This window comes from Neomonachus schauinslandi, chromosome 12 (genome assembly GCF_002201575.2).
Source record: "Neomonachus schauinslandi chromosome 12, ASM220157v2, whole genome shotgun sequence".
Classification (NCBI taxonomy): domain Eukaryota; kingdom Metazoa; phylum Chordata; class Mammalia; order Carnivora; family Phocidae; genus Neomonachus; species Neomonachus schauinslandi.
This window is the reverse complement of record NC_058414.1, coordinates 86,076,927-86,089,347: the sequence shown is the minus strand read 5'-3', so window position 1 is coordinate 86,089,347 and position 12,421 is coordinate 86,076,927. Positions and strand designations below refer to the sequence as shown.

At 36.6% G+C, this 12,421-nt stretch overlaps 1 protein-coding gene across 5 annotated transcripts in view; it reads left to right on the top strand.

The window, feature by feature from the left end:
• The window catches only part of CHCHD3 (coiled-coil-helix-coiled-coil-helix domain containing 3), a 271,107-nt gene that overhangs the window by 171,795 nt on the left and 86,891 nt on the right, over positions 1-12,421 (top strand). For 4 of the 5 annotated variants that reach the window (XM_044920171.1, XM_021692981.2, XM_044920172.1 and 1 more), the window contains exon 5: positions 3,934-4,017. In XM_044920171.1, coding sequence (XP_044776106.1) covers positions 3,934-4,017 — 84 coding nt within the window. Of the gene's footprint in view, positions 1-2,916; positions 2,932-3,933; positions 4,018-12,421 lie in introns of all 5 variants that reach the window. The other variant, XM_044920174.1, reaches the window with a different exon arrangement.

Genomic DNA, 12,421 nt, shown 5'->3' with positions numbered 1-12,421 from the left:
TGCTTTGTTATTCTCCCCAGTGGATCTCAAACTATTGATTCTGTTGGCTGTCTAGGCAAAGATTTGTGATGTTAGACCATAGCTTGGTGGTTTCGGGTCTTTGGAGGTAGTTCCTTTTTAGTGTGTATATCTGACCTTTTCACATGTTGCTTTAAATTTTTTCAAAGATTACATCTTAGAAAAGTGAATGAGGACATTACTATATATCCTTTATTTACATTGCTCCTCAAAATCAAATTTTTTGGTGCATGTAGTCCTCAGTAGACTTAAGCAATATATTTGTAGTATTGAATTCTTGAGTGTTTTCTAAATGACCATAATAGAATACCTATTACTTTTTCTTTGCATTTTAAAAAAATGTCTCACTGTGCACTATCTGTGAACGAAAGAAACATTTAGTGCAAGTGTTTTAAGAACCATGGTGGGTAATGTCATACATTGAATGGGAGAGAGAATCAAGTGCTGGTACATTAAGGATTTTGTAGGTAAGAGAATTTCCAGGCTATAAATAATTGTTCAAGTTGTTAAAACAATTTGGTTGTTAATATAATTACTAAATACCTCACTCTGAGCTTCTATCTCATATTATGTTTCCATCTCGTAGTCAGGGATACATATATGTGATATTAATGTTTAAGAAATATTTTTTCTGATTACAGAAGTAGTAATTGTTCATTCTAGAAAATTTAGAAAGTAAAGAACAGTCCAAATAAAAAATATCCCACTATGCATATCCTGTCCACTGTTAATATCTTGGCATAATAGATACTTTTTTCCAAGCCATTATTTTTTTAATGGCTCTGAATATTTGGTCATTGTGTCTGGACTAAAATTATAATCAGTATCCTGTTGGACCAAATCTTATTTATACAACCTTCTATTGTTCCCATTTGTTTGTTGCTTTAAGTAACATTGGTTTTATTTTCTTAGATCTAAATCCTTGTGTGCTTTTCTTAATATTTCCTAGGATTAAATGCCTAGAATAAAATTGGCCAAGTGATAAGCAGATTAACAATAGCAAAGATATATGCATACGTCCATCCATATATTTATATGGAGTTATTTTCATGAATTTTAGTGTATTTAATTTGTATACACTTTAAGATATTTATATAGTTAAATTCATTCTGTGATATGTAGTTTTATGAGTTCTGACAAATGCATACAATTGTGTAACCACCACATTATCAACAAGCAGACTAGTTCTCCCACCTCAGAAAATTCCCTCCTGTGTCCTTTGACTACAAAGTATGTGATTTTTTTTTTTAATTTGGAAAATATAAAGAAGCAAGAATAACTAGAAATCACCCATCAACCTACCATTCTGCTATAACTTTTGTTGACATTTTGTTGAGTATCCTGGTTTTTTTCTTTCCCTACAAAGAAAAGAGATTATACTGTCCTTTCTGTTTATAATCTGTTCCGTTTTTACTTAGTATATTTTGAAGATATTTTTATTTAGCCATTAAATTGATTTTTATTTTTGCATCTTTGCAATTCTAAACAACTTTATCTTGAACATCTTTGTATATTGTCATAATTACTTAAGAAAAGTCAGGTCATGGGCGCCTGGGTGGCTCAGACGGTTAAGCGTCTGCCTTCGGCTCAGGTCATGATCCCAGGGTCCTGGGATCGAGTCCCGCATCGGGCTCCCTGCTCCTTGGGAGCCTGCTTCTCCCTCTGCCTCTCTCTCTCTCTCTGTCTCTCATGAATAAATAAATAAAATCTTTAAAAAAAAAAAAAAAAAGAAAAGTCAGGTCATGATCCCAGAGTCCTGGGATCCAGTCCCACATCGGGCTCCCTGCTGGGCGGGGAGCCTGCTTCTTCCTCTGTCTCTGCCTCTCTCTCTCTCTCTCTCTCTCTCTCTCTGACTCTCATGAATAAATAAATAAAACATTAAAAAAAAAATCTACAGTTAAAAAAAAAAAAAAGAAAAGTCCTAAAAATAGAGTTTAGATCTCAGTGAATATGTACATTTTAAAAACATTACATTGTGTCAAATTGATTTAAAAAGTGGTTATATCAAATTACATTCTGACCAGTCATGTATAGAAGAGCTTATTTTCCTGTATCTGACATTACTATTACTATTTTATATTGTTGTCAGTTCAGTAGATGAATAATGGTATTTCATTATTTTAATTATCATTCTTTGATTTCTCTTAGGGTTGGGTTTTTTCCCCATGTGTTTATTATTTGTATTTTTGTGTGTGAATTACCAGTGTATGTCATTTGTGTATTTTTCTTTTGGCTTTTTTGGTTGAGGGGTAGAGGGCTTTTTTTTTTTTTTTTTTTAGTGTTCTGTATTTTAGTAACTTTAACTCTCATAGTTACATGTTGTGGTTTCTTTTCCTCTTTTTGTCATTTGCTTATTTGTTTGGTTTAATGATTTTTTTTTTTAACAGAGGGTCTCATAAAACCGTTCTTTTACATTTCCTTTATTTCTATTTTGGGTGTGTATGTGTTGAATTTAGAAATACCTTTTCTCTGTAGATCATATTGTCATGCATACTTTCTTCACACTTAGCTTTGTTAAAAATTCTTTCTCTGTTTACTTTTTCTTTTATATTCCTGACAGGCTAGTCAGGTTTTTACTATGTTGTACCAAGGAGCCATTGATTATTATGTACTTGCATATGAATATATTTTAACGTAATCTTATTATTGTATCTTTTTAAATTTATTCATACGCTTTCAAGCAGCATGAACTTTTCACTGAAATCTTCTATTCAAATTGTAGCAGCACACTGACATTTAACTGTGTCCTAAGTTAAGCAAGTTCTCTGATCTTTTTTTCCCCCTATTGCCTTCTTTGGTTTGCATCTTAGATATTATCTATCAGGTTTCTTTGTGACATTAGGAAAAAATACTACTTCTATTGTTAAATAATTGTTGTTTGTTTTTAACATGCTGCAGGACATTGAAGACAAAGTAAGTAGCAAAGCAATGACCTATATATGTGTAAAATGGGTACACGTAAACTAAGCAGATAGTGGAAATCACCCTCACACAAGGTTGAGGCAAGTGACCCTTGATCACCCTGCAAAAAAATGTGGTATGCGGCATAAGGGTGGGAATGCCAAAATGCATACTTGCTGAATATCTTAAAATTCCTTGTCAAGTGTGTATTCAGCATTTACTGAACAAAAATATATTAAAAACTTTTCTATCTTGGGGTGTGAGACAGGGAGCTCTGTTCTCAGAGATAAAGATCACTTAAATGTAATGATCAAGATACAAACAACAGTTTGAAAAATGCATTTTTTTATTAACCTTGAAAAACATCCATAAGTAACCATCTTTATCATTATTTTTCAAGTATCAAAAAATTTTTATTACCTTTTTAATTTTGAAAAAATCTTATAAATTAGAAATGGGATGACTGAGTTTTATAATTACTTTAACTATTCAAATAAACATTTACAGTGGTTTTTGCCCCTTGCCCCAAAGACAACTGCTTCATAAAAAAGAAAATAGACCAATACATGTACTTAGGTGCAGGTTTCAATGGGTAATTTAAGGATTCTCAAACATAAGATTTATGTAGAAAATGTCATATAGGTATTTTGTTGTTCAGAAAAAAGGTTAATAACCATGTGGTTTATGCTTGGAATAAAATCTAAGTTTTATTGTACAAAATATTAATCCTTGAAATTACTCTTCCATAGGAGTTAAATAAAACTGTGCTGTATTCTGATACTTTTTGACAAAGTAGGACACAGCTGTCAGAGTAAAAAAAAAAAAAAATGTAGACTCCTTTACATTTAAATACAGCAATCATCATCTTATTAATATTGTTCTATGGCAGAGACCTAATAGATTGCAAAAATCTTCAGCTCTATGTACTTATTTCTAATGTAATTTATACTTGACTTTTGCTTCACTGTTGCTGCTTTTTCTTGTTATAGTCTATTCTTCATTTCTTTTTTTTAGGCTAAGCAGCTGGAAGAGAAAGATCGAGTGATAAAGAAGCAGGATGCATTCTACAAAGAGCAGCTGGCTAGACTGGAGGAGAGGGTATGACTATTTCTTGTCATTGATTCTCTTCTAGAACCACATCTGCAACTTTCCCGTATATTTATTTAAGCACCAATAATTAGAACTGTAGCTGCTTTTCCTAGTTAAAAGGAAGTGAAGAAGCCAAGCAGGTAGATCATTCTCACAGGGAATGTTATTTCTTCTTTGGCTGTTTTGGGGTATGGTCGCGTTATTGGTTCAATGAGGCATTTATCACTCTGCAGCTACCTACCCCCGCCCCCCGCGGGTATTTTGTCCCTAAATGTTTAGAAGCTGCACTGCCCCCAGGTCAAACAGTAGAGTGCTACTCTTGACTCTCCCTAACATTGACGAAACTTGAGTGGGTTCGTAGAAATGGAAGTGTTTTAATGGATATATTGTCTTTGTGTAATCTCAGTTTCACTGCATTTGTGGCTAAGAAATGGGCAGGAGTTGAACAGTAGGACTTAGGAAGAAGAGTTCAGAGGAGTTGAGGCAGTACCTCTGGGCAGGCCCTAGAGTTTGACAGAGATGCAAAGGCAGGAATTAAAGCTAAAACAGGAGACTGTGGGTTTCATAATGGGAATTTGAGCCACCTCATCAGTGCCCCCGTTCAGTAAAGTGATTTGTCTAGAATCATTTCACACATGGGCCATACAAAGCTAGATCTTTCTTCCCTTTGATGGAAAGCTCTAAAATTTGGTTGTTTAGAGTAAGATGTTTAATAAGAAAGTAGATACAATAAGAAATACAGTATTAAGTCCCATTCAGTACAGTTATTTACACATTAAATATGCTCACCCGTGTCTGTACGTCACTAGTGTGCATGCTTCTTGCATACAGGGATCATTTCTTCATTCATCGAACAGATGTCTGCTTAATCACCTAATACATGTCAGGCCCCAGGCTAGTGCCAGAGAAATGCTAATGAAGAAAATTAACTAAACTTTTGTCCTCAGGGAGCTGAAGTGTATATAGTGGATGGCAGTTTGCAATTCTATGGATGAACAATGAAGCAGAGAAAAAGGAGTCCCAGGGCCTTGGAGTATAGGGTGTGGGATCTGGTAGAGAGGGAGGGCCTAATAGGTGGCTTTTGGTAAGAGGTCTGCAGTAATGGGAAGTCAACCAGCACCAGAGCCCTGAAGCAGGGCTGTGTGTTTCATGTTGGAAAGGCTAGAGGGTTTGTGAGTGGAAGAGCATGTTGGCTTTTGTCTTAGGCAAGAACTGAAGCAAGACAGACCTAGGAAGAGGTAATGGCGGTAATTCAGAAAAGGAATAGTGATGGCTTGGGCCCGGCTGCTAGCCATGGAGGGGATGAAGCATGGGGTTGCATGTTTCAAAGGCAGAGCTGATCAGGCTTGTTGATGGTTTTGAACATGAGTGAAAGAAAGAACTCAAGGATACTCTCGATCTATGGCTTTTATACCTAGAAGGATGGCTTTTCCATAGAGGAAGACTATGCAGATATGGATCTTTTTGTGGGTAGTGCAGAAAAATCAGGAATTTGACTTTAAATATTTTAAGTTTGGGATATTTGTTAAGACATCCAAATAGAGATGATAAAAAAAGCATCAAGTGGAATGGCTTATGGCAAGAGTGAGCACATTTTTCTGTAAAGGGCCAGATAGGAAATACTTTAGACTTCGCTGGCTGTGTATGGTTTCTGTCTCGACTACTCAGCTCTCAGCTCAGCTGCTCGGCGCTGCCATTGTAACGTGACACCAGCCGTAGCCAGTATGTCAGTCGGCAACTGCGACTGCGTTCCAATTACGGACCCTGAAGCTTGGGTTTCACATAATTTCTGTATGTAGTGAAATACTCTGCTTTGGACTCCCCACCCCCCAAACCACTCAAAAACCCGAAACCACTCTTAGGGCTATATAAAAACAGAGAGCAGGCGGGATCTGACTCATGAGTTCTAGTCTGTAGAACCCTGGTTTAGAACACAGCCTCTGACTTGGATTGAATGCACTGAACAGACATTTACCTGCTGAGTTTTTGTAGCATGTTACTTCAAGTTTCAGTTTCTTCAGCTGTAAAATGAAGATATAATAGTACTTACCTCACGGATTTGTTAAATGAGCTCATTCTCATAAAGCACCTACCGTAGTGTCCCGCACAGAGTGACTGCTCAGTCAGCTGTTAGTTTACCTCAACCCTTCCAGAGCACCTGATAGTAAATATTAGCTGAATAAAATGAATGACTGATAGTTTTTGAGGTGATTTACCCAGTACCTGCTTTTTTCCCACCCAGTGACAGTTTTCTTTGCTATCAAGTATTACTGTGCTAGGTACCTTTTGGATTTGTCATTGATTGCTGTCAGGTACAAGAAAAGGCAATGAAAAATATTCACCCATTTCTCATAAATCCACCAATTTGATGGAGGTCATTTAGTGATTAGTGTGATATACTGAGAGGATTCGATCTTGGCTGATGAAACCAGTCTGCTCAGCAGCTAACTGTTGTTTTTGGCCTCAAGTTAGAACACATGGTGGTAGATCAGATGGAGATGGTGTGATGATGTCAAGTCATTGCAGTCAGCAGCTTTTTATATAGGTGAAATATTTTTTCCTTTTTGAAGATAAGGCTGGAAAGTAGTGTTTTAGGAATTTTAACTGAAAACTGAGGAGTACCAGTGAGCTTAGAAAAATCCTAAGGTGGAATAATCACACTACTATTAGTTAATACCTAATAACTCCAGGCTGGACTAGGAGTCAGAAGGCATGGTGCTGTCGTCTAGTTATTTGACAAGTCACCTAATCTCTTCTGGTCTCTGCTTCTTTATCTATAAAGTGGGGATAATAGTCTGTTCCTTGCTCACGTTTGTGAGTTATTGGGGGGACCAGATAAGATGATGTATATAAAAGCTCTTTGAAAACTGGAAAATGCTTAACAAAAGCCATTGCCATTAAAGAATATCTACTTACTTTTCATTGTGTACAAAACACTAAAAATCATGAAATTACTTGAGTATTGTTCAACTTCCTGCTGTCTTCTCTCCATTTCTGTAAAATCATCTTTGTTTATTACTGCCTTTCCTGAAGTAGCTACATTAATTTCGTTCAATTGGATTTCTTCCAGGAATATTTGAGAGATGTAGGTCTCCGTGATGAAGCATTTTGTAGGCTTAATGCAGAAGATTTTAAAAAGAGTTCCCCTTGTATTGTGCTGACAGTGAAAAGTGCAATGTCTCACCATTTCTATTAGAAATTCTACATACAGTTCATGTTAGAAGATCTAAAAGTGCTAAATCCAATAGTGCATATTGCAAGAAAAATAATTATAATATTATGATAGCTTGTAGAATCACCTAACTTACTATGCGAAATCCAGGTTGCCTGTGGTTTAAAAGTGGTTTAAGTACATGTCTTTATTTAAACCAAATGAAATGATGAAACCATAAACTAGATAGTAGATGGTGTATCATTACTGGAGAGGGAATATTGACCAGTCTTTAACAGAATCATTCCAAAAGTGATCCCCATCAACTAGATTAACACCATCATTATGTACACGATCACTTCTGGATGACTCGTAGTTTTATTACTTGAACTGTTCATTGTCATTGACTTGTTACAAATTTCTTTTGAGACTCTGAACCCAAATCCCCTGAGCACGTGGAGCACATTCAGTTCTATTACAGTGTGGCTTGCCTCTTTGATCTATTTATAAATTCTATCAATTAGATAGTTCTATGTGTGAATGGATCTTTCTCCTCTTACGTATTCATATTGGTTAGTTCACCGCGAGTCTGAGATAACTTTCTCCTATCACTGCCTCATGAGGAGGAATAAGTATAATTTAACTGGACACAAGTTCACCCTTCCTAGAACCAGTATTCTAAAAGCAGTAACTCTTTACAGAGAAAGAAAGTCAAGCCATTTGAAAAGTTTTTCAAGTCCCTATTTCATTGTAAAGGTTGCTGGCTTTATCAAAGGACATTGACATAGATGTGAAGTGAACTTCTGTATTTTAATAACATTGGTGAGGTCACAGTTAGGTGTGTGGCCTAACTGAAAGAGACTTGAGTATTAACTCCTGGTTGTTGATTTAAGAGACTTGGAGGATGTTAATTCCTGATTGGTGATTTGATAAGAGGAAGCCCAGGGCAGCTTTCAAAGAGAAGGTTCTTAAGTGTTTTTAGGAAGCTTTCCACAAATCTCTAAGGGAATGTTCCATAGTGTTTTTATACCTCTCTTTATGGTGCCACAGTTATGGTAATTGTGATTTGTTATCTGTGTTTATCACATAAATTCCCTGAGGTTAAAGGTCATTTTCTCTCGTCTCTGTATTTTCCACAACTCACATAGGAGTTCAGTGAATAAATCCTAGATTTACTAAGCTTATACCATAAAATTATGTCTTAAGCAATTAATGTATAGTTTTTAACTATCAACAAAGTACCTGGTATCTTCTTCACTCGTCATTTAAATTAATAATATGTATCTATCCTATGAGAATCAAGTTTTGACTGTCTTGATATTATTTGTAGCATCATCATCATTGTGATAGTAACTCACAGTAACATTTATTGCGCATTTACATGTGCTAGACACTTGCCATGGGTTATGTCATTTTATTCACACAGACAACCCTATGAGGTTGTCAGTCCTGTTGTTTAGATGAAGGCCCTAAGGCTTCAAGTAACTTGCCCAAGAATATCCAACCAAAACATCTGGATCTGAGGTAATTCCAACACCTGAGCTTTTAGCCATTAGCCAGTGCTAGCTTTAATATTTGTTAGTTCTGCACTCAAGAGTTAAATCCTGCTGGTTGTGTGTTGGCTCTTTGGGTGGTGAGTTAGCTCTTTTTGGTTTCTAATACAACTTTTTAGGTCCCAGTGTTAAAATGGGATTAATGCTACCTCATAATCTACAAGATTGTTAAGCATTGAAAATGCAGAATCTTTTCCCCAGGATGGTACTTCCTGGGGACATTTGGCCAAAAAGGGAATAAATAAAGTCTTATTATCTAGCAGCTACAGCATGATACCTCTAAGAGTTATTTTAACATCTAGTTGTGCTGCTTCTACTTTGAAGTAAGAAAGCCATAGTTACTGAAGCAGTTTACAAATGTTTTTGAGCCATTCATTCATATGTTCATAGTGTTGCTATCAGGTAGTCCTATCATTCCACCTCTAGATAGAAACAAACTTTATACTTTGATAAAATGCTTCGATGGTCATTTCATTAGAGTCTAGATTGCCTTCATGTTCTTCAGGGCATGTGTATTTTCCAGTAGTCTATTAGCCCTGTGGGAGGGAAGTGAGAAGCAAGACCAGACCGTAGTTTGAGAGGGCAGAGTCCAGATTCTCCCAGGGATCTTCCAGGATGAAGGACCCCCTTCTCCCCAAGACATCTTGGAGATGTGAGTTCTTTGATGATTAGTGTGTCTTCGTGTCTAATTTCCCAATTATGAACTTGAATTGATTTGCTCTACTCAATCCACTTTGCTCTTGGCGTTCATAAGAATGGTGGGGTTTGGCACAGTGTGAAGAGAGCTGTAAAAGCCTTGGTGACTTGAGGAGCTGAGGGAGATCAGAGGGCTTAGTTAGGTAGAGTTACAATGTTCGGATCAACAGGGTAGTGGGATCTGTATTGCTTTCAGTTTATAGGCTCCTCTGGATTTCAGTAGCTATTTGCGTACACACTGCAGTCAATCCCATACAATTAAGGAGAGGGAATTGTACAAGCTGAGCAAAAGAAAGCAGTGCAAAGAGAATGGTGAAAAATAAATTGTCATTAAGAAGAAAAGTACTTTACTAGTTCGTCACCTGTGGAGAGAGTTACTAATTAAATTCTAAGGTCGTGCTTACTTACACCAAATGAGCAATTTTTAAAAGCCTTTTACTTATAGTGGGTGGCATGTCTTCCATTGCATTATGAAGTGTCGGGCTCATCTGTATGATTAATGGGCTTTTTTGATTGCTTGACTTCTTTGTCAATTAGTACCTTGGTTTCTCTATTCCTCTGTGCAAAGCTTGGGGGAAAATAATGCCAACAATGATAGTAAAAAGAAACGACAACAGAACGGATTATTGTCAGCCCAGTGTGCTGCTTATGGGAAGAAATTATTATGTATTTTTACTACCAGATGAAGTCTGTCATTATAAAAATACTTCATTGAGTGAAGCTTGTTCAGCCTTTTGATGGGATTAATAAAGGAGAGAATCACAGATCACTGACATCTAAGATACTAAAACACATAAGCAGTCTTTTCTGGGGTAGGAAGATAATTTAATAAAGTCTATTTATGGGATTAAAAAAAAACCCTTTGATACTTCCCCCCTCAAGTGCTTTCTAAACAGTCGTCAGTGATTCTAGGTCATATGGGTAGCTCATATACACCGAATTATTGTGTGGGCTTTGGCTGTACATTGTGAGATAGCAAATTTAACATAATAGTTAAAAGCATAACTTTGTGGTAGATAGCTAGTTTGTACTTGTCAACCTAGAGATATATATTATTCCTTTGACAGTCTGAATTTTTGTACTGGTTTCCTCATTCATCTTGAAATATGGTCTGAAGTCACCCAGAGTTGCAGAAACAAAGTTCTCTGGTCCAGGAGTTGGACATTGAAGGTGATGGAAGCCAGAGACACGTTTAATTGTAATGCCATTACACACGACAGGGGTTTTAGGAGTGGTTTTCCAGCATGTACCTTGAGTTGCTCTTTTTTTCCTCATTAGCAAGTAATGATAGTTCACATAAATGTGCTTAGATCTTCATTGTTAGGTAGAAAAATTAATAAGGGCCAGTATCATCATACCTTTTCCTAATATAATGGACATATTTATTTATAACGTAGATTCAAAGACCTGAACCCTTTTACACTCTTCACCTCCCTAAAGGAAGCTTATTGTTGCAGATATTCCAAAAGCAGCAAGCAGGAATGGACTTCACCCCCTCCCCCTTCTGTTTTGTTCTCCTGAGGGGAAAGGGAGCGATCCACACAGTGTAGTGGATATGGGGTTCTTATCCTTAATTCATTATTCAACAAGTCCTTCAAACGCATTGGCTTTTCTGTTAACCTCTCTGAATTTCCTAATGGGAAATGTGGTTTGGGTAACCTTGAAACGCTTTTTAAATCTGGCTTTAGGGATATGCGACTTACATTCTTTTCTGGGGTGAGCCTGTTAAAAGTGCATCCCGTGAAAGTTATCCCTTTAACTGGAGCCAGTTTTTCTGTGCCTAACTTTAGAGGAAAGATTTGCAAATCACGGGATAAGCACTTAATTTGGGGCTCTATTTACCATGTAGGCTGTCAAGAAGTACTAACCAGAAGGTAAGATGAGAACATGGAGTACAAAGCTATGAGCGGATGGCACACAGTACACCAGGTATTAAATAGCATTATCCATCCTGCTTGCTACAGTAAATAGGGTTTCACCATTATGATGTGTCAGGGCTTTCAGTGAAATCGAATTTACAAGACACTAAACTGTCATCCTCTCTGCTGAGCAGCTTTATTCTGGGATCTTGCTTTCATATTAATCCTGTTGGTAGGAAATACTTGTACCAATTGTGCATGGAAATTATAATTTAATGATCTCTTCCTTTTCTCTATTCAGAGCTTAGAATGGACCACTGTGCTTTGCAGTGATAGCCCCAGGGCTCTGAGAAAGAGATAATACAGAGTTCAGCTTTAAAGCCCAGTATTGCCTTTTTGTGAGTGCTTGTAATGATCGTAAGTGCTAAGACGCCAACAATATGGGTTGCATACTTTCTCAACTCTTCACGTTTCCTTTACCTCGTGAAAGACCGTACCATAAAATAATTAAATTCTGTTTACCATGACAGTTTTCTTAAAATGGTCTGCCACTTGAATGTGTAAAAAGACAAGGTGAGAAATAAAGTGTTATGAAATCCAGGGAAAATTAATTTCACTTTTAAAGATTCTGTTTATTTTGTGTGGGGAGGCTCAGCAAGGGTGTTCTTTTGTAAAACAGTTAATAGTCCCTTTCCTTTCTTTGGGATCTTTTCTTGCTATTGGTAGGAATATTGCAGCCAGGAAGTCATTCTGTATTTCCGGCGAATGTGATTGAAAATGGGCTTGATCTCTGAATCTTCTTTGCATCCAATTTCATAATTAGTGATTGTTTTGCTTCTTGATATCTTGTTTATTTATAAATTTCAAATGTACTCCATTTAGGCAGACCAGCCAATGTTTATTTCCCTGTTTTACTGAGAAATTAACATACACGAATATTAATTTTTTTTTAAAGAAAATTGCAGGGCTGGTGTTAGAAAACGCTCTTGAATCCCAGTTTTATGTTCAGACCGTGAGCCAGCTGTGCCTCTATAAGGGATTACATTTCAGCACATTAGCTTCAGTTAGAAAGATATATTTGGTCATTAAAACATTTGCAAATAATATTAGCTCATAACATCGTCAAAGAAGAAGTGCCCACATCTGAACTTGGC